Genomic DNA, 19,329 nt, shown 5'->3' on the forward strand with positions numbered 1-19,329 from the left:
CCACCAGCAAAGCAGTGCCCACTCATTAGAAATCTGACTGACCCAGTCTAGTCTGTAATGTGACATAGTAAAGTCCAAGAAATTCAATTTTACCCTAAACCTCCGATTTGCAGAAGTGTTAGCATCACTCTAAGGATCCAGAGGGCTGCAGAGCATCCTGTCAGCCAACCCAAGTAACAAAGTTACCAAAAATACAATATAACTGTAGCAAAAATACCCTGCCTTTCATTGAGCTATGGTTAAACTGCTTGGACAAAGATCAGTGTCAGACCAGAAGGATATTACATCTCAAAGCACATGGTGTCTCAAGATGCCAGCATATCCCCAGTATAAGCACAGATAAAAAATTAATTTTCTGAATAAGTGAATCGTTGGGAAAAATCAAATAAAAAAATCAATATAATCAAATAATTCAAATAAAACTACAAGGAGGGTGAGTATTTAATACTTTTAATCAGACTGATACATATTCTTTATGCCTACTTGTGAAATATGTGCACTTAGCTTTTTTGATGTAGACATAAAAGAATAACAAAAAGAAGGCATATACAAAACCATACGCAGCAATTTGCTGCCAATCTTTTTGAACACAGCGTGTAAGCAAATAAATAATTTTTTTAAAATCCGCAGAATTTCACTGGTATTATCCTAGTTTTAATGTCCCAAACCCAAATCCCATAAGTAGGTGAATTAAGGAAAAAAGTAGTAACCTATCTAATGTTGAAATACTTTATCATAGTAATGCCTCAATCAAACATTAAATTTCTGAAACAAATTCTGCACAGTACAAATAATGTACAAGAGGGCTGTCCTGTCTTTGAGATCCATTGAATCTCATGAATAAAGACATGTGGCAGAATGTTAAATCAATTCTGAATGTAAAAATACGCTTTTATTTATATTGAGCCTATGTGTTATATAACCAGAGTAAATGTTTGATACAATATGCTGCTTTTATGGATGTCTGAATATGAAATAGAGCCATGATACTGCCTGAATATAGACAGATGGAATATGCCTGCTATATGATGTTATAACTACATGGATATTACCAGAAGAGAAGGCAAAGTAAACAGGATTCTGGGTTTTGTTTTGGAAGTCAGCGTATACAATTATAGGAAATCTGGACATCTAAGAAAATAATTTTTAAATATTTCTTCTAACAACTATATCAAGATTAGTAAACTACTCTATCAAAACTTTTCTGTTCAAAAAGCATAGAAACACATCTGGGAAAGATCTACTATGTCATTCAGTTTGTCCTGGAAGATAATAAAAAGATACTGATTAATAGATTTGCATCTCAAAAACAGTTAACCCCCGTGTCAGAACTTGGAAAAATAGCTGAAAGTTTAAATATGTTACCAGTGGTGTGTGTGGCAACATACAGCAGATATTTTTCAGCAGATGGCTATGAAGAAAAAGCTGAATGGTTAAAAAGGTGTCACAGAATTATCAGAGTTGGAAGGGACCTCTAGAGATCATCCAGTCCAACGCTCCCACTAAACAGAGCCTGCTACAGACCATACTTAGTGACTCACAGATACTGCACCATGGCTTTTAACTTAGAAATTTGACACTGGGACAGGTAAATCCATCTATTACTTTTCTTAATACACCATGGACTGACTGCTGCTGTGATGGCTAATAAAACAGAAACCTCTTCTGACAAGTACATAGTTTTTCTGAGACAATAATTAAGTGCAAGTCTGACAAGTAGGTCAAAACTACAAGAGGAATCCTAGAAAATTAAAGGTCTGGCTTTAATATCCATTTTTATACACACAGTTCTAAAAAGATACTGAAGAATGGAAAGAAAACATGTTGTTGGAAATTAAGCAAGCCATCAGAGAGCAGATTCTGATCTAAATTAGTTTTAGTACAGGAAAGATACTTATTGCTTTTGTTCTTGTCAGTGCAAGAACCTTATCACTAACCTGCTCATATGCTAGATTACCAAATACAGATTTCAGTGCCTAATGAAAACTGATCCTACTTCTTTTTATAGTAGCTAATACAGTTAAGAAACATTACTAAAATGATGCTAGCACTGTAATTTATGTCCCTAAGACACACCACAGGCTGAAAGACTGTCCAAAATTTTCCTTTATAAGTCAGGTGATGAAAACAGAAAATCAGAAGGGCAGATACATTTTTAACACATTAAAAAAAAGATCAACAAAATAAAGTACTTTAAAGTGAATAACCATAGAAATATGCCACTGTAATCTTGGCTTCACAACAAAAACTGGAGATTTCCAGTCTTAATGTAATTGAGAAGTGGTGGCAACTGAAAAAGTATAGATTTCACTCTAGATTCCTAGAATATCTTTCTGCCCACACAATAACCTCCAAATATATCATAGTCTAAAATTATTTTGTTTTCTAGTACACCATCATCAGTTGTGGTCTATTTCAGTAACATCCATAAAAAATAGCATCCATAAAAAAGTATTATGAAAAATGTTTTTACAGCAGCTCCATTTCTTTAAGAAAGATTGCTTTAAGATTTTTAATCTATTACATAAAAATCTGCATTCTTAAAAAAATCTTTTAAAAACCAAGTTTTTGTTACAAAAGCATTGTCATATGAAAAATATAACATGGCAAATAACGAAACCAATTGTTCTTGATATACAGTAAGTTTAGATAACTTAAACCCTTATAGCAGAAGATTCACTGATATGCTGGTAAGTAATTTAAGGCCTGAGAAAATAAAGTTTCTGTGAGAAATACACAGAAACATGACTGAGTTTAATATGCTTCAACATCAGCTAAAGGCATAATTAAAACTACAACACTTTCTAAAACCTACATAATTATGCCCCAAAGACACTTTCTCTTTAGTAACCTTAACTGTACTGATAAACCAGTAACAACTCTGTGTTTAAAAGGTCATGCAGTAATTGTTTTAAAGTAAAATACATCCTTGCAAGGTAAAAGAGTAAAAAAGTACAGCTTCAGTTTGCTTTTATTCTTTCTAGTGCCCAGCAGGTAAAACAGGTAAAATATCTAATTCTAATTTACACACAATTCTAATACACACTGACAGAAAACAGTAACAAGTGAAGTTGCCTCTACCAAAAGATACAGGGAATTGATGCATCATTTACCACTGGGAGGAAAAAGAAACATGGCTAATTTTGGAAATATAAATAGATCAATTAAGTGATACTAAAAACCATCATTAAATTTGGGGGTTTGGAGTGAATATTTTTCCAGTTTTCCAGCTTTACCAGTGAATATTCTATCTGTAAATTTAAGTATCACCAAAGTTAAAGAGTTGAGTTCAATAGCATAACATTAGGCACCACTTCCCATGTATTACTGGTCTCGTTTCAGCTTTTAAAACTTCTGAACATAGTGCAAGCTATATATACAAAATATACACTCAAATGAGTGTGTGTGTATATATATATATATATATATATGTATACATACACACACATTTCTTTATATCAACTTGTAAATGAGCGGTACCTTTTCAGTGATGATTGCATACATTGCATATGCAAAGGAATGGTGAAAAAAAAATCATTACTTTCATCTTACTGTGCTGCAGTAAACAGTAGGACATTTCTATCATGTATCACAAAGATCATCTGATCTCACAGTCACATCTGATTCTTCATCATCTGACTTCTTATATGTCAACTGGAGCTCTGATGTGCCTTGTTTACTTGCCTAACTTAAAAAAAAAATAAAATAGACTAAAAGAGAAACAGGCACAGAACTATACTCCTTGCAGTAATGTCCTTAAATACACCATGCTATGTTATTTTAATGACAGCAATTCCATACTAGTATTTAACTGTAAGTCCTAACAAAAATCACCATCTGATGCAAACAACTTTTAACTATTTCAATTTGATCTCACTCTAATTAGATGGGAAGCAAACAACAACCTCTAGCTCTAATTAGATGAGCAAATCTTCTTCAGTCTCTCCAGAATGACTGTGTTCTCAACACTAAACAGAAGTAACACTGACAATGCTGATATTGACTTCTCTGTAGCCACAGGCCACTGTAAACACAGTTATATGTTTACAGGCATTACTAATACCCTATATATTTGATACACCAGTGAGGAATCTTATCCCAGCTCCTTCCTATGACTTAACAAAAATTAACAGGACTCTGCAGGGAGATAGTCACATTTGATCACAGAATCATTTAGATAGAAAAGATCTTTTAAGATCACCACGCAGAACTGCAAATTTAACACTGGTGTACTTGAATACACCACTAAACTGTGTGTCACACTTCTTGGAATACAATCAAATGTAACTCCTGGGAGAGTGCTTTCTCAGTTCTCCCACTTCCAGAAGTCATTGCAAATCTGTTTCCCACTGCTCTGCTCAATAGGTATACAAAACAAAATGAAGAAATCAAACCATGCAGATCAGTGCTCCCCAGGAGAACGGAACAGAATGCTAACAAACATAGATGAATGTGCACAGGACATGAAGCACACAAAGAAAAAGTCAAACCTTTATACACAGATTTAATTAAAATAATTTATGTTAGAAAGAATCTTGTGTAGACTTAACATAGGAACTGTGATACACTTACTGCCAAAAATAACCCAATTTTAATGGCAATTAAAGGTTAATTCCATTCAGCTAAACAGTTACCTGGACTACAGTTCCTGGACACAGGAGAGAGGTTTTGCAAGAAATTTCTGATTTTCAGGCTCAGCTCTAACAATTCATATAGAATCAAATGGGGAAGAATAGCTGTCCACAGCCTAAGTCCTCAGAATTTTCAATTGAGTCCAACAGCTCCTCACTGATTTTTATTAGCAAATTACCATAGAAAATGAAAGAATAAATCTTTTTCCAGCTACAACCAACAAAGCAGCTGTACTGATTCAGCTTGACTCAGATGCAACAGCTAGCCATGCATTCGTGGCTTCAAGTCATGCTTTTAATTTTCATGCCCAGTTTTATAAATTTCAGACTGTAAACAAAAATCGTGCAGAACATTTCTTCTGCATCTTGTTTATTAAAATACAGAATGAACTTCAGACTATCAGCCAAGATCACAACAACTAATCAATCTCAGCAGCAATTTCCCTTGACATGAATATCACCTTCAACAACAGTTATGTCACCTTTGAATAATGCCCATTAAACTCCAGACTTCAATTTATATGTAAAAAAAGCCCAGTAAGGAAGCCATATGATAGGATTATCTTCTGATGACTGGTTCACTGCCATAAAGGTGATTTCTGGGATCCAACATGACTTGAGTTCAGACTATGAACATTTTTAATTTGGTGTTGAGCGTGTCACTGTGGCAAAGGCTGTTCAAGTTACAGCTACCAGCATCTTGGCTGAGCCACTTCACAGTTTACACAAATACTTGTAAAGCTATTCAGAGGAATGCTGCAAATGGACTACACTAAAAAAGGAAAAAGAAAAACAAACAAACAAGACAAACTCTAACCCAAAACCACAAAAAGGAATTCAAGAGTAGTAAAATCTCAAAGTCCTGTTCTTTAGTCTTCGGAGTTAAAATTCAAATTAGATACTAATTTTTACTTCAAGGGTACATTCATGGGATACACTCGGACTACTTGCTGTCTTGAAACCCCCATAACAATTGCAGACTACTGGGCTTTTCCTACAAACTTGCATTTTAAAAAGTTTAATGTAAATTCAATAGCAAGTTTGGAAATCAAAATGAATCATGTAAATGAAAATGCATTTTCATGTTTCTTTTGACAATTGTATAGCTTTTAGACTGCTATTAAAGCAATTTCAAGAGCTAGCTTTGTTTGCAGAATAAATAAATAAATAACATTTGAAAACATATCATTAAAGAATTTTTACTTTCTCTATGCTCTGTTATACTAGGCAACTACAGCCATTCAACACATAATAATGTTATGAATAAAATGTCATTTTGTCTAGACAGAATAAAAGTGATTCACTCAAAAGTTCTGAAATTCTCTTGTCCTACCTCACAATAAATAGAGCATGAAATGATAATTTCGAAATAACGAAAGAGAAATACAGTAAGTGGTTCTACTGAAGCTAATTTTTCTAGTCACTGGCAGAAGGAAAAATGTTGTATTTCATTTTATGATAAGTTTAACATAAAAACACAGTTAATCAAAAACTTCACTATCTAGTCCCATGATAACTGATGAAAGGTCAATATGCTTAACTGTTTTAATACTTTGTTACCACTGCATAATCTTGAACTTCCACAAAATTCAGGATTTTACAGGTAATATATGCTGCACTCTTATTACCTTTTTTATAACCTAGAAGAGAGCAAACATTTTCTTAAAGTTATATAGTAGCTGTTATACATCTATGGAGAACTCAAGCTGGGCAAACTATTTGCATTAAAGCACCACTGACATACAATTGAAACAAGATCAGATTTTAATCTGTACAGAGGAATTTCAATTATATTCACACCTTAATCTCTTATGTGTTAAATATTGTGGCTTGCTGTTCAAGTGGTCATTCTAGGCTGCAGATTTGTAAAGCGTAAATAATTCAAGAATAAAAGCAGCAAATAATATTTAATTAGAAAATTTTCTTTAAAAATGTAACAGAATAAGATCCTTTTCTGATTTACAAATCAAAGTATGTTCCCAAAAAGTAAGCAACATTACCCAACATAAGGAGGGTGAGTAAAAAAAAGAACTGCCTGCAAATCAACCCCCAAATCTCAAACAAATGAGAAGATAAAATACTAAAACCAAATGTAGCCCACTGACTAAAGAGAAAATATTCCTCGGGATTTAATGAGATGGAAGTTATTTTAAAGAATCACCATACCATCCATGCATCATAAATTGCACTAGTTGTGCATGGTTAATGGCACTGCCCTGCAGATTATCAAGTGCCTATTTCTGTTTTCATTTAAATACACAAGAGGTTTTTTTCTAGAATGATTATATAAACCTCCATAGCATTATAGAATACGCTCTTTTATCTACGTCTACCCATTATATTTGTTTATTCCTCATGATTTTGTCTCCCCCTAGTGACCAACCCTCACAAAAACATACTTCTACCTGTGCTCAGAACCACAAGATAATTTCAAGCTGGAAAGGACCTCAGAAGGTCTTAAGTCCAAGCATTCTGGTTGACCCTGGTAGAATCATTCATCGTTAGCTCTTCCATTTAAGATAAAGTTTCAATCCTGAATCCAGAACCAAGAACCTCCTAAAATCAACTGGAAATTAAAGAGGCAGGAAAATCTAATCACTGGAACCATCTCACTGGGATGAATCTTCATTCCAGAGTTCCATCGTTTCTTAATGGAGTAGGAGATTTATTCCTTTGCATTCTAGTGCAGTAGTAAGTTGTCTGTCCTCAGTTTGATAAATGATCACCATGTGTGAAGGAAACATCTAGAATATATCAGTAACCATCTGAAGCTCAAAAACTTAAATGCGAAGGATTTGCTCCTTTAGCAATCACTGACTCTGAGCAAAGTTCAATCTGAGTAAACTTTTCCTTCTTCCAGGAAAATGTCTATCATGAGGGCCTTCAGTAGTGAGAAGGGATGAAGATAAAGAGTCATAAAACTCTGATAGGTCATTGCCACTTGTGATCAACTGCTACAGAAAACAATAAGCCATACAAAACTGCAGTAAGATGATCTGGAAAACTACATCAGAAAGAACAAGAGGCTTCACTAGCCTGAATGCCAACATATTGCCCAGAAAAGAGCCCTTAAACACAGCAAATAAAGAGCCATATTCTGCTCTCAGGAAAAAGCCAGAATGACAAGAAAGCTGTTTTGTCATCACAATAATTTTGTAAATAGGGTAACACTTATGTTTTGGAGATTTACTTAAACAAACAAACAAATTCTTGCAGAATTTTCAGACTTCAGTATCGTATGCAACCATAATAAAAATCAGACCAACATCACACTGCAGTATCAAAGAAATTACTTTTAAACACGTGAGCATTAACACCACCTCCTCTGTAAAATGCAGTAAATAATCAGAGAGCCAGAAGAGAGCATTTTGTACCCAGTGTCCACAATAGACTGGTAAAAATGAAGAATATGTATCATGAATATACATGTAGCAAAGGAAAGTAGAAAGAGATGCATTGCCTTAGAGTCACCTATCTGTATCAAAACCTTGATTCCAGCTAAAGAAGTAACTGAAAAATGCCTTAAAGAAAGTGATCCAGCTTTCGTTTCTTTCCTTTGTTCTGAACGCCACATCATCTTTCCAAGCCTCAGATTTCACAGGCACATCCTAATCATACAAACAGATCTGAGAACAATGACAGCCAAGTTATGATCTCCACTATAACAGGACTTTATTTACGACTATCACTATCAACTGTCAACTATTAACTGTACTGTAATTATTTAATTTGGCTTGATCGTTTTATTTATTTCTTGTTTTCAAAAGCATATTGGAATTACCTCATTCTTTTTTAGGGTGAAGGAAAGGAGTTAATTTTTTAAGCAACAAGATGTGGAAGAATCTATGGGAATCAATATCCATTTAAAATAAGATTACATTTTATAGAAAAAAAACAACCCAGCCTTAAAATAACACTGAGGTTATGAAGTCAACTGGCATAGCCATTCACTCAGAATGAACACACCTACCATCATTTGTCTGCTGATTCTATCATCTCAGCAACAATAATTTACTGTTTAGGCACTCTTGGATTAGCAATTTGCAAAGCAATTTTTATTATGGTGCCTAAAGAAACAATAATATTTTATTTTCTGCATTTGTCTCTGTTGTGAACTTGCTAGTAAGTGATGATTTCTCCCCTCAACAGAGCACCTCTGCCAGTTTTCATGCTTTCTTTGAAACACTACTTGATTTTTTTCACTGAATACATGGTTTCACACTTAATTGCCAACACACTTCACATATTCCTCTCTAAAATATTGTTTCTTAAAACCTTTTCTACTGTGCTTTCACCAATGAAAGCTGGGATATGTCCACATCAGTGATTGAGATCACAGGAGATCTTTTTGGTGAAAAATTTCCTTGTGCCTAGTGGTAGGTACTCCAGTGTGCCACTGAGGTGTTCAAAGTAACTTTCTTCCTGCTGAAAACTGAGGCTGTTTGCCAAGAATTTTTAGGATTAAGAACTGGTGTAAATGTTGCAGCCATTAAAGAGGAATGTAAACACACAATTATGAAACCATAACCATCTACAGCAAATTGAACATTTCCTCATTGCAATACACCAGTCAGAAATGAGTAATTTAACCTTAGCCTTTAGCAAATACCATGCATGTATCTTCACAAGGCTCCAGTAAGACAAAACAGTATAATTATCTCCACTCTACAGGCAAGGAACAATGGCATAAGTGTTAGAAAATAAATATGTCAAAAGAGGAAAATACCAGTAAGAATTGTATTAACCTTCATTTTTTCAGAACATTAAACATTAAATGACATTTTACTGGCCACTGACTTCAATTACAGGTGTGAAAAATCAGTTGTTTTTTTTATCCCAATCTGAAGCTACGTATCCAGAACTCGGGACAAATGAAAAATTACATGGAAATAGCAGCCTGCTTGTGAAAAATGCAGTAACAACAACCCCTTGCTTCATTTACAACATCCTTTCTAACTTTTGAAGCTAAATACAGGAGCACAAAAGTTTATTTCTACAGCTTACCAACAGAGATGCTATAGAAAGAAACTGATAACCCTGCAACTGAAAATAGTACCCAAGGTGCACACATGTCTTCATACATGTGCATACACCTACAATCAAAGCATGCATAGGTGGAATTGGACCTGTTTCCACAACATTTTTTAAAACAGTACTAATAATAAATATTCACATTGTTATTGTTTCTGATAGCTTGTTTTAAGCATGGGAAAATAAAAATGAAAAGTCTGCATTTTTCTGAACTTAGCCAGCAATTAATTGGCATTCAACTGCAAAATTTAAGTAATTACTTCAATTCAAATCTTTTCTTGAAAGCTTCGTAAGAGAATGCACTTTGGATTTCTTTTTTAGCAAAATACTTACCTTCTCTTAAATTATATCCTATTTATGCAGCTAGACTTAGAGGTTTAGGTACTCATTCAAATCATACCTTTAAACACCTTTACCATTTGCAAAAGATCTGCAGACCAGTTCATTGATCTATCTGCCAGGAGTTGAAAGAGACATACATACCTTAATTCATTGTAACCAGCATTACTTTTGCCCTGTATCTTGTCTAAATAGTCATGTCCCAGAGATGTTAAGCTAACAGAAGATTGCCAAACACTCCAAAATACTTCCAAGTGTTCTGAACAGCTGAGATCTCACAAAATTAAATGCAAAGTATCACAGTCCAAACAAAACTGACATAAGGTCTGAAACATCTGCTTTAACAAATACCACAGGCCAGGCAGAGATGGATGAGAGAGGACATCTGCTTGACTGTACCTCGGCTATTCAAGGAAAGGAGCAGTTCACACACCTCCAAAAGTTAGCAAACATTTTTCATACTCAGAGTGACAACACACGTATGTCACACTTCCCTCAATCACAATACTCTCAAAAAGTATTAGCAAGGGTTAGGCCAACGACTATCATGCCAATAGTATGCCCACTGAGCAGTAACAGCAATTTCTCCCTACTTCCTTGGACATATTCTTCTTTGTTCACCTCCAGTTTCTTTTCTTCTTAGACTGTAAATTAGTTAAGGCAAGCCCACCTCACTCATAGCTGTCCAGCTGGCATTCTTTAATTAACCAACAAAAAAGGCTAACCCTGCCTCTCATATAGTTTGTGGTCAATTACCTACTTGGTGAATTAATTTAGTCATATAGTACATATATTTCATAAAGGACACTGGTTTCCTATTCATTTGGTGGTAAAATAAGATTTTTCTAATCCTCATCTGTAAAAGCTTCTTTGTTGATTACATTTTTTTCCCCATTCTTCAGGTGAATGACCAAGAAAATCAATAAAATGAAAAAGAGAAAAGCAGTCCCCACCTTTGAAGATATTACTGTGCCTTTTGCTCAGTTATCTACTTTAAGCCGCATCTACTCAAATACATAGCACAATGTATGCATTAACAGCATTGTCATGTTCAGGAATTTATCATTTGTTGAACTACCTTGTCTGGATCCACTTTTCCTCTGATAAATTCTTTCTTCCAAAATTCCAGTGCCTGTTCCAGAGTCAAGCCAATGCCTTTTAAGAACAGCCCATACTGCATGCGGCCCCCATGACGGAGATGGTGGTTATCACGGAGGGCTCTGTGCAACTGACGCATGCAAAGAGGGAATGACTTCACAGACAGCTGTCAAGAGAAAAATTTGTAGGGCATATGCTTACTGTGATTATTAATTAACTCCACTTGAAAATGCCAACAGCTGGAAGAAAAGATATGCATGTGCAGAGTGCAATGGAACTGATGATAACACGAGTGTGTCCATAAGCCACCAGATCCAATAATGATCTAAAGAACAAAATCCAAAGGACACAGTAATATAGGTGGTAGCATCAGAGCAGTTTCAGCTACCAAGTAACATACATTTAACTACTGTCAGCAAAAATATATCCCTAGTTCTATTACAATGTTTCTCCCTTCTTCCTCATGGAATGGTAAAATCAGGTTTGTTAAAGTTTTGGGAGGTTGAGCGAGGAGATCGGGTTTCTTTAAACATCTTTGATAAACTACAAGAAGGAGTAAAATCCATTGCAACTGATCTGCAGGTTTTTTACCCTGAAGAATACTATGTCTTGTAAAGAAAGATCTGAGATTAAAAAAAAAAAAAAATTAACATCCAAATTTATTTGGGCTTTGCATTTTTATGTTTAACATCTGAGTCATGCCATGGAACTCAGTAGCAAAGAAACACTGTCATGCTTAAATGGAACACTGAAAATACAAACTATTTCTAAAGTTCAGATACAGGAGTTGTAATGTATTTTAAATTGTTCGTGCATCATTGGTGCAGTTTTAACATTTATTTTATTTACCTCCTTGTTTTGAAAAACCCTTCTGTATATCTAAAGTCTAAAAAAAAGTAATATAAAAAAGACTAATATTACAATAATCATACACCAAACATTATGGATTGCAAAACTACAAAAGACATTTTTCTTAAACTCTGTTTGTAACTACATTATGTATTTATGAAAGTACACAAAATGAAGCAACAAATTAAGCAATTCATTACAGTTCATGCCTAAATCCTGATTAGTTGCATTTTCAGTTAATTCTACTCTAGTTTAAACTTTATCAGAATTTCATTCAAGTAGTTCTCAAGAGTTAAAGCACGAATAACAAAAAAAAAAAAAGAGAAATGTTGTCTGTACACAGAGTACTTGAATTTAAAGGGTTAAAGATCAACACACAATATAGCACAATAAAGGCAGAAGACTTACAGAATCAATCTGTTCTAGAGAAATTTTTCCAGTGTTCTTTTGCACGCTGTAATCTGGGCCAACGTAAGAATGGCTGAAAAACAAAGCATCATTTAAAATGTTAAAAAAATACTACTCTTAAGTTTAAAAACTCATAAAACAGAAATCTAGTCCAACACCCTCTTCAAAAGAGTCAACTACAGCAGGTTGTTTTTGCATCTCATCTAGCTGGGTTTTGACCATCTGCAAGTACAGAGACTTCATAACCTTCTGAGTGACATGTTCCAATGCTGGACTCACCTGGCAGTGAAAAAGTTATTATGCAAAAGTGAAATTGCCTGTATATTAGTTTGCTCCCATTCCCTCCTGGCCTATCATTGGATATCACTGAGAAGTTCTGCTATCCTTTATTCCCCCTTATTAGACACCTCTTTATACATGTGTCCCCATGCCCCCCTGAAATTTATCTCCTCCAGGCTGAACAATCTCATCCTCTCCTCACACATACTGGGGAGCTCAGAACTGAACACAGCTCTCCAGATGTGGCCCCACCAGTGCTGAGCAGGAGGGAAGAATCTCCTCCCTCAGCCAGCTGGGAATATTTCTTCCTAATGCCACCCAAGAGACTGTTGGCTTCTTTTGCTTCAAGGCTACACTGGTAGCTCGTAGTCAACTTATTGACCACCAGAACCCCAAGGTCCTCTTCTGCAAGCCCGTTTCACAGGTGTTCAGCACTAAGCCTATACTGGTACATGAGTTTATTCCTCCCCAGATCCAGAGCTTGGAATTTCCCTTTGTTTAACCATAGCATTCCTGTCAGCCCAGCCAAACTCAAGAGTTGACAGTACAGCAGGCAGTAAAGCAAAAAAAGGGGCCTTGGATGTAGCATATTGGTCCAAAAATCAGGTTGCAAAGTCTAGGTAAGAAAAAAATTTCTTTGTGCGAGAGGGATTTTGCAACTAACTTACAAAAATCATTTCTTAATTCTTTTGAAGGGACAAAAAGGTTAACTCGAGAATAAAAGGATTTAGCTAGATGATGATAGTAGGGGCTAAAGATTGTTTTCTGACATTTCAATACTGTAAAGTTTGAAAACCATAAAGATAAAAGTTGATTTTACTACACTGCAAATAGCTTGTTTAATTATACATGCATTGATTCATTCTTTAGTCTTATTTCTAGTACACACTGGAGCACTAGGCAAGCTTATTGTATTTAATAGATTTTTTTTTTTCATTACACAACAATGGATAAATAATTAAAAGTATTTGAGCTGTGTATGTCTATTACTACTGATCCTACTAAAATGATATCTAAATTTCCTTGTAGAACCAGATCTGCATAATTTTACTTGGGCAAACTACAAACAAAACCAAACAACAACAAAAATCACAGTCCAAAATTATTCCAGTCCAAGCATATAACAACAGAAAACAGCTTAGGCAACTTCAATTGTTTTTTTGAAAACACAAATTTTAAAAATTACTATTCAGCCAATTATGATAACCTGGGACAAGTGCTGGTAGCTTCTTAAGCTGCTCTACCATAACCACTTTACATCATCTACTTGTATCCTATAGCATTTATTTTTTTAAAAATTGCTAAGCTTAAGTATAAGTATTTTTAAAAATTGCTAAGCTTAAGAAAACCACTTCTTCCTAGCATTCGTAGAAAGGATTGGCCTGAGGAGGTCTAAAGAGAAGACATAAAAGTTTTCCTTTACAATAAGTGAAACAGAATAAGACTTCAGAAGTTACTGCTAAAAAGAGAACATACTCTCTGAATTTTGCTGACCATTACATCTGGATTTGGTAGAAAACTTTACTGCAAGGACATAAAACTCAAGTGTCAAGAGGAGGGCATGAGGGAGAAAAGAAGAAATTCTACTTTTCAGACTCTGAAAAATTCAAATATTCCCATCATGGCAAGCAAACAGGAAAAGTTTTCCATAACTATTTCCTTATTTTTACATTATGCCGTGGTTTGGGCCAGGATAAAGGTAATTTTCAGTCTTGTACTTTTGCTTTCAGCTAAGTCTCTTGTAAGTAGCTGCACTTGCTGAAATTAACAGCAAGTTTCTCAGCCAGTGTCTGCTTCTAGGACTGATAATGCTCGATGTTTACAGTTACAGCTAGAGACTGGTATGCAGAGCCAAGGACACTGCTCAGCTCTGAGGAACATTTTGCCCTCCAGAAGGAGAAAAGGAGTAAAGAGGTCACACCTGCAAACCCTCCTTTAGGGAAGAACAGACAAGATAAATGACCAAAATTGACCAGAGTATTCCATCCAATCCATGTCATACTCAGTATAAATTTGAGAAGGAAGGGGTTTGACCCTCATGATCCCTCAAATTTATACTTGCACTACGTCAGTATTTCCAAGAACAGAATCTATGTTTTTCAAGTAAGCAGCTGTAGGACTGTTCTGATAAGTACTGTGTTATTCACAGATGTGTCAGTATAGCATGAGAATTAGTGAGGATATGAAAGGCATTCTGAGGTGTTGAGGATAGTAAATGGCACCAGTCTATTAAGGTGTGAATCCTTCCTGACTTGCTTGTGAGATAACCATAAGTGAGAAGGAATGTGAACACATCTGCATGAGTACATGAACTACCATTTCAAGACACAATTAACAGAATCACATAAGAGTTGGTTCTAAAGGATGTTAGAAGACCATTTAGTCCTGCACCCCACTTTAAGTGGGAGTACTGCCAACTGCAGTCAGGTGAACTATGGCTTTTTTTAGCTGAATTCTAAAAAAACCCACAAATCGAGATTCCACATCTCAAGGCAATCTGCTGTACTACCATCCTAGCACAGACATTTTCCTAATGTCCAATTTAAACTTCCCAAGCTGCTATATGTGACCACTGTCATTTGTTACATCTCCCAGCACAATCAAGAATTCCAATGCTATGAAGTTTGACCAAATAGCAGCCTACAACCGTTTGAAGACCATTCTCTTTACCAGAATAAATAAAGTCAGCTCAACTTCTCCTTATAATTCATGTACAGGCACAATCCTATGGTATTTTGATGGTATTACATAAAGCATTTTTTGTCAATCTTTTAGGTTAGCTGAAATAATTGCTAAGCAGTAGTGCTAGGACCTTGTAATTGCGTCCAAGGTGAAATTGGATGAAAGCCCATATAAGCATCTTCGAAAGTACAAGTTGCAGAAATGTTCCTCTCATGGATTTAGAAATTAAATTTCAATTAAATTGCTAAAGTTTTACCAATTTAAATCTCCTTGCAGCTTACTGGGAGCACGTGAAATCCCTAAGCACAATCTTGTGTCAATTATTCTAACATTTTTACACATTATGTTCATTTAATAAAATGGGCATGAATTAATTTATCTATGAAGACTAAAACCAGAGTAAAATGACCTTTTCCGAGGAGCGGTTAATTTAAAAGTCACAAGCAGATGTGAATAGCTGCCAAAAAAATGTGTGGGATGTTAACAACCAAGCACTGCTTTGTAACCTTCAAATGTGTGCTCTTTTCACACGTTTCTATCCAAACTTTTGCTCCCCTGATAAAGCTCTATTGACATATGCCTAGAACAAATACTGCTGCAAGAACTCACATAATGGCAGTAGAGAAAAGCCTACAGATAACTAATAGTCCTCTTTCTTACAAGTGAGATGAAGCAAAAATGAATCACAGACTCACAGAAAAAAGTAACAGAGAAGACCTACTTGGTCATCTGTTCACTGCCAGAGTTTGTTTTTCAAGTCATAAGGTTTGATGCATTTTTTCTATTTTAGAGGAACTTCCAAAACGGCAACTTGGAAGCAATTTTTTAAACTGTTCCACTTACATAGATGCACAGCATACATCAAAAGAAATTTCAAATTTCTCAGTAATTACTCCTAGAGAGCACAATATATAAAAAGTAAGCATAATGCTCTTTAGCTTCAAATGGAGAAAGGTATTAGGCACATTTTTTAAAATCCCAGTAAGAGGTATGGTAATAAAAACATGGAAGTTTATTAACATTCAGAAGGAACTCCATACCATCTACAAAACAGTTACACTGCAATATTTATTTCATTCAGTGCTCTTGAACAATTTTCAGTCATGTGTAAATAAGTAGATACACAATGAAAGCTATTTCTCCTATTCAGATTTGCACAAAAATTAGTAAAAGATTGAAATGGTTCCTAGGTAATAAAAACTGGAATAATTTTAGATAAAAATAAAGTGTCAAATTTTGGGTACAGATACCTCAAGCAGTAGAGCACCACAGGAAATACAGAGCATGCTAACTAGACCTGCATCCAATTTTCCATGCAGCGCTGCCATGCTGGAGCCTCACCCCTTCCATTTCTAATTCATCCAACATCATTTTGGTAATTTTAATGCAAAGTTCTGTGTTCAAAAACAGAGCTTTAATTACTGATATTCAAGTAAAATTCTATCCTTAGACATATTACTATTGCACTTATTATAAAGAAGTTTCATAAAAGGTACAAACATTTTCTTGTTACATAAAAGCAGCACCAGCTCTGTAAATTATCTTTCATGCCATTTAGAAAGTTTATGTTAATTTGAAAGGATATTTTTCTTTTCCAGGAGGGTTTTTTCCCAGTCAAAGCTAATCACACAGAGGAGGTGTCTGAAAAAAACCTGTACTACAACATTCTACTGATACAATTATTATAATCTGTATTAAAGAATGCACTTAGGCTTTCAGTTTATGCTACCTGAGATGATTAAGCAGAGGTTGTAGTCTCTCATCAGACTGTATGGAAGGCAGAGATCGTGCTGTCAACTAGAAGAAAACAGAAGTCCAATTAATAAAATATCAGCTTCAAAAAAACATATAACACAAAGCAGGAATGATATAACAAATCAGTTGGCACTGCTAAAACTTTACACAACATTGGATAAGACATACTTCACCCAATTGAAAGGATAACTAAGGTACAAGCTTAGAGTACCTGAATTTAGCAGAAATATTTACAAGTTAACAAAATCAATCAGTAAAAAAACCTAAAATTACAATATTATTTGAATCAAATAGCAAGACATCATGAAAGCAATACACCAAACATACTTTAACTAGAAGTCACAATCTACCTAGACAGCTTTCTAGCAGTCATGTAATCTAAATACAATAGATTGAGCTATATAATATACAATTTACTTTTTAATAGAAAAAAATACATAATACTTAGCACTATTTGACTATAATACTTAACAGGAGCAAAAAGAATAAATAAACTAAAACTGAGATGACAGCTTTGGTCCAACTTCATACTAGCTTTAGTAGCAGAGTCATCATCTCTGTTTCCAAAGTCTGACAAAATTCAGCAACATTTTCAAGCAACCTTGTAGAAAAAGAGCTGGCTGAGGTTTTTTCTGAGGTGTTTTTTTTGGCAAAGGAATAGGACATCATCATATGGTATGAAGAAGGTAACAATTTGAGAATGCAGAAAACATGCAGTGGTTGGAAAATGACATTAGAATATTAGAACTACTTAATACTTAACAGTGGTGCTTCAAACAATAATGAAGGTAAAAGGATGACAATTTATAGGTTGATGGCTAAGAAATTATCTGTTTTTCTTTCCCTTGCACAAACACAAGACTGGCACATGAAATTGCAAGTTATGAGAAATTTACAATAAACCTTAGAACAAGTTAACTTGACACAAAGCCAAGTGGCAAAGTTATGCAACAGCTCCAAATGCTGTCAGGAAGGCAATGACATTTTTATACATAGCAATTAAAAACAAGATTATCATGGCTCAATTAACTTGTCTCAATTTTTTAGGTGTGCATAAAGTTCTTGCTTTTGAGGCTATCGTGTGAAAGTTATTTGCTCTCCAAGTGTTTTTCTGCTGAAAAAAAGTAAGAATTTTCATCTTTACAGATTTTACTTTTTATAAGAGATACCCTACTTGCCTGTATTACAGAAGAAAATTTTAATATGCTGTTGGATCATTTGCTAAACACACTTTAAAAATATAAAACAAAACCTACACGTTATGTTGGATATCATTGAGAAATGACGTGGGAGGCTTAGAAAGAATGCATAGAAAGATGCATTTTGTGGCAAAGGCTACTTTTATTTGTGGCAAGCTACTGAATTACTCTAACCCCTCTCTACAATTTCCCAGAAAAAATAAAGTTTCTTCAGGAGGGTGCATTTGAAAACCTAAAATTTACAAGAGTATTTCCTTATCAACTGACAAATGCTGTTCCTATGTATATCCACAATCTGTGATTTGCCTCTAGGTGATTCTTTGAGTCCAAGTTTTGTTTTTTAATATCCTAAAACTACCTGTGCTGCCATTCATGCTATTTCTTTCATATTTTAATGGGCACAGTACAAGAAGGCATAGCATGGTTTTGCCTTCTCAGCTCTTCTGAAACCCAGACAGGCAGGATTGCATCATAGGGGCCTCATATTTAAAAGAGAGGGTGAGTATGAATATGTCTAGGAATGGGGCATCTCAAAGAAATGCTCAGTCCCTGGAAAGTTACCTTGCTTTTACCACTAATAAATTCTTCCTCCATAAGTCCAAGCTTTATAATAAAATTTCCTTGAAGGAGGCTTGCAGGGACACTGAACAGAGGACTGCTTTATCGAGTGTTAAATTCACCTCTGAAGTACACAGTTCTTTTAAAAATGAGCCCAAGGTTCCCAGCAGGCACTCTGCAGTTCTTGGAAACACAAGTACTTCTCTGGAGGGGCTAATAGAATTATTTAACCTGTATCTCCGGTGGCAGTTCCAGAAAAAACATCAGTCACATACTCTACTGAGTGCTCCACTACTAAGTGTAAGAAAATCTGGGTTAAAATCAGACATATGTTTCAGAGCCTTCTAACTCAAGTTATTAGGCTTTGGTTAATTTCAATTAGATAACTAGGCAAGCAAATTTTAGAAAGTAGTAAGAATACAGAAATTAGAAATAAAAGTATTAGAAAGGAAACAAAACCCTACATGTTTTAAATTTTACACAATAAGTTACAGCCATTT

At 34.9% G+C, this 19,329-nt stretch overlaps 1 protein-coding gene across 1 annotated transcript in view; it reads right to left on the reverse strand.

The window, feature by feature from the left end:
- PRIM2 (DNA primase subunit 2) overlaps window positions 1-19,329 on the reverse strand; it is an 88,388-nt gene that overhangs the window by 25,565 nt on the left and 43,494 nt on the right. Inside the window, exons 7-9 of the mRNA XM_071741639.1 lie at window positions 17,047-17,114; window positions 12,357-12,429; window positions 11,080-11,265 (exon numbers count right to left, since the gene is read on the reverse strand). Coding sequence (XP_071597740.1) covers window positions 11,080-11,265; window positions 12,357-12,429; window positions 17,047-17,114 — 327 coding nt within the window. The remainder of the gene's footprint in view (window positions 1-11,079; window positions 11,266-12,356; window positions 12,430-17,046; window positions 17,115-19,329) is intronic.

This window comes from Heliangelus exortis, chromosome 3, assembly GCF_036169615.1.
Source record: "Heliangelus exortis chromosome 3, bHelExo1.hap1, whole genome shotgun sequence".
NCBI lineage: Eukaryota > Metazoa > Chordata > Aves > Apodiformes > Trochilidae > Heliangelus > Heliangelus exortis.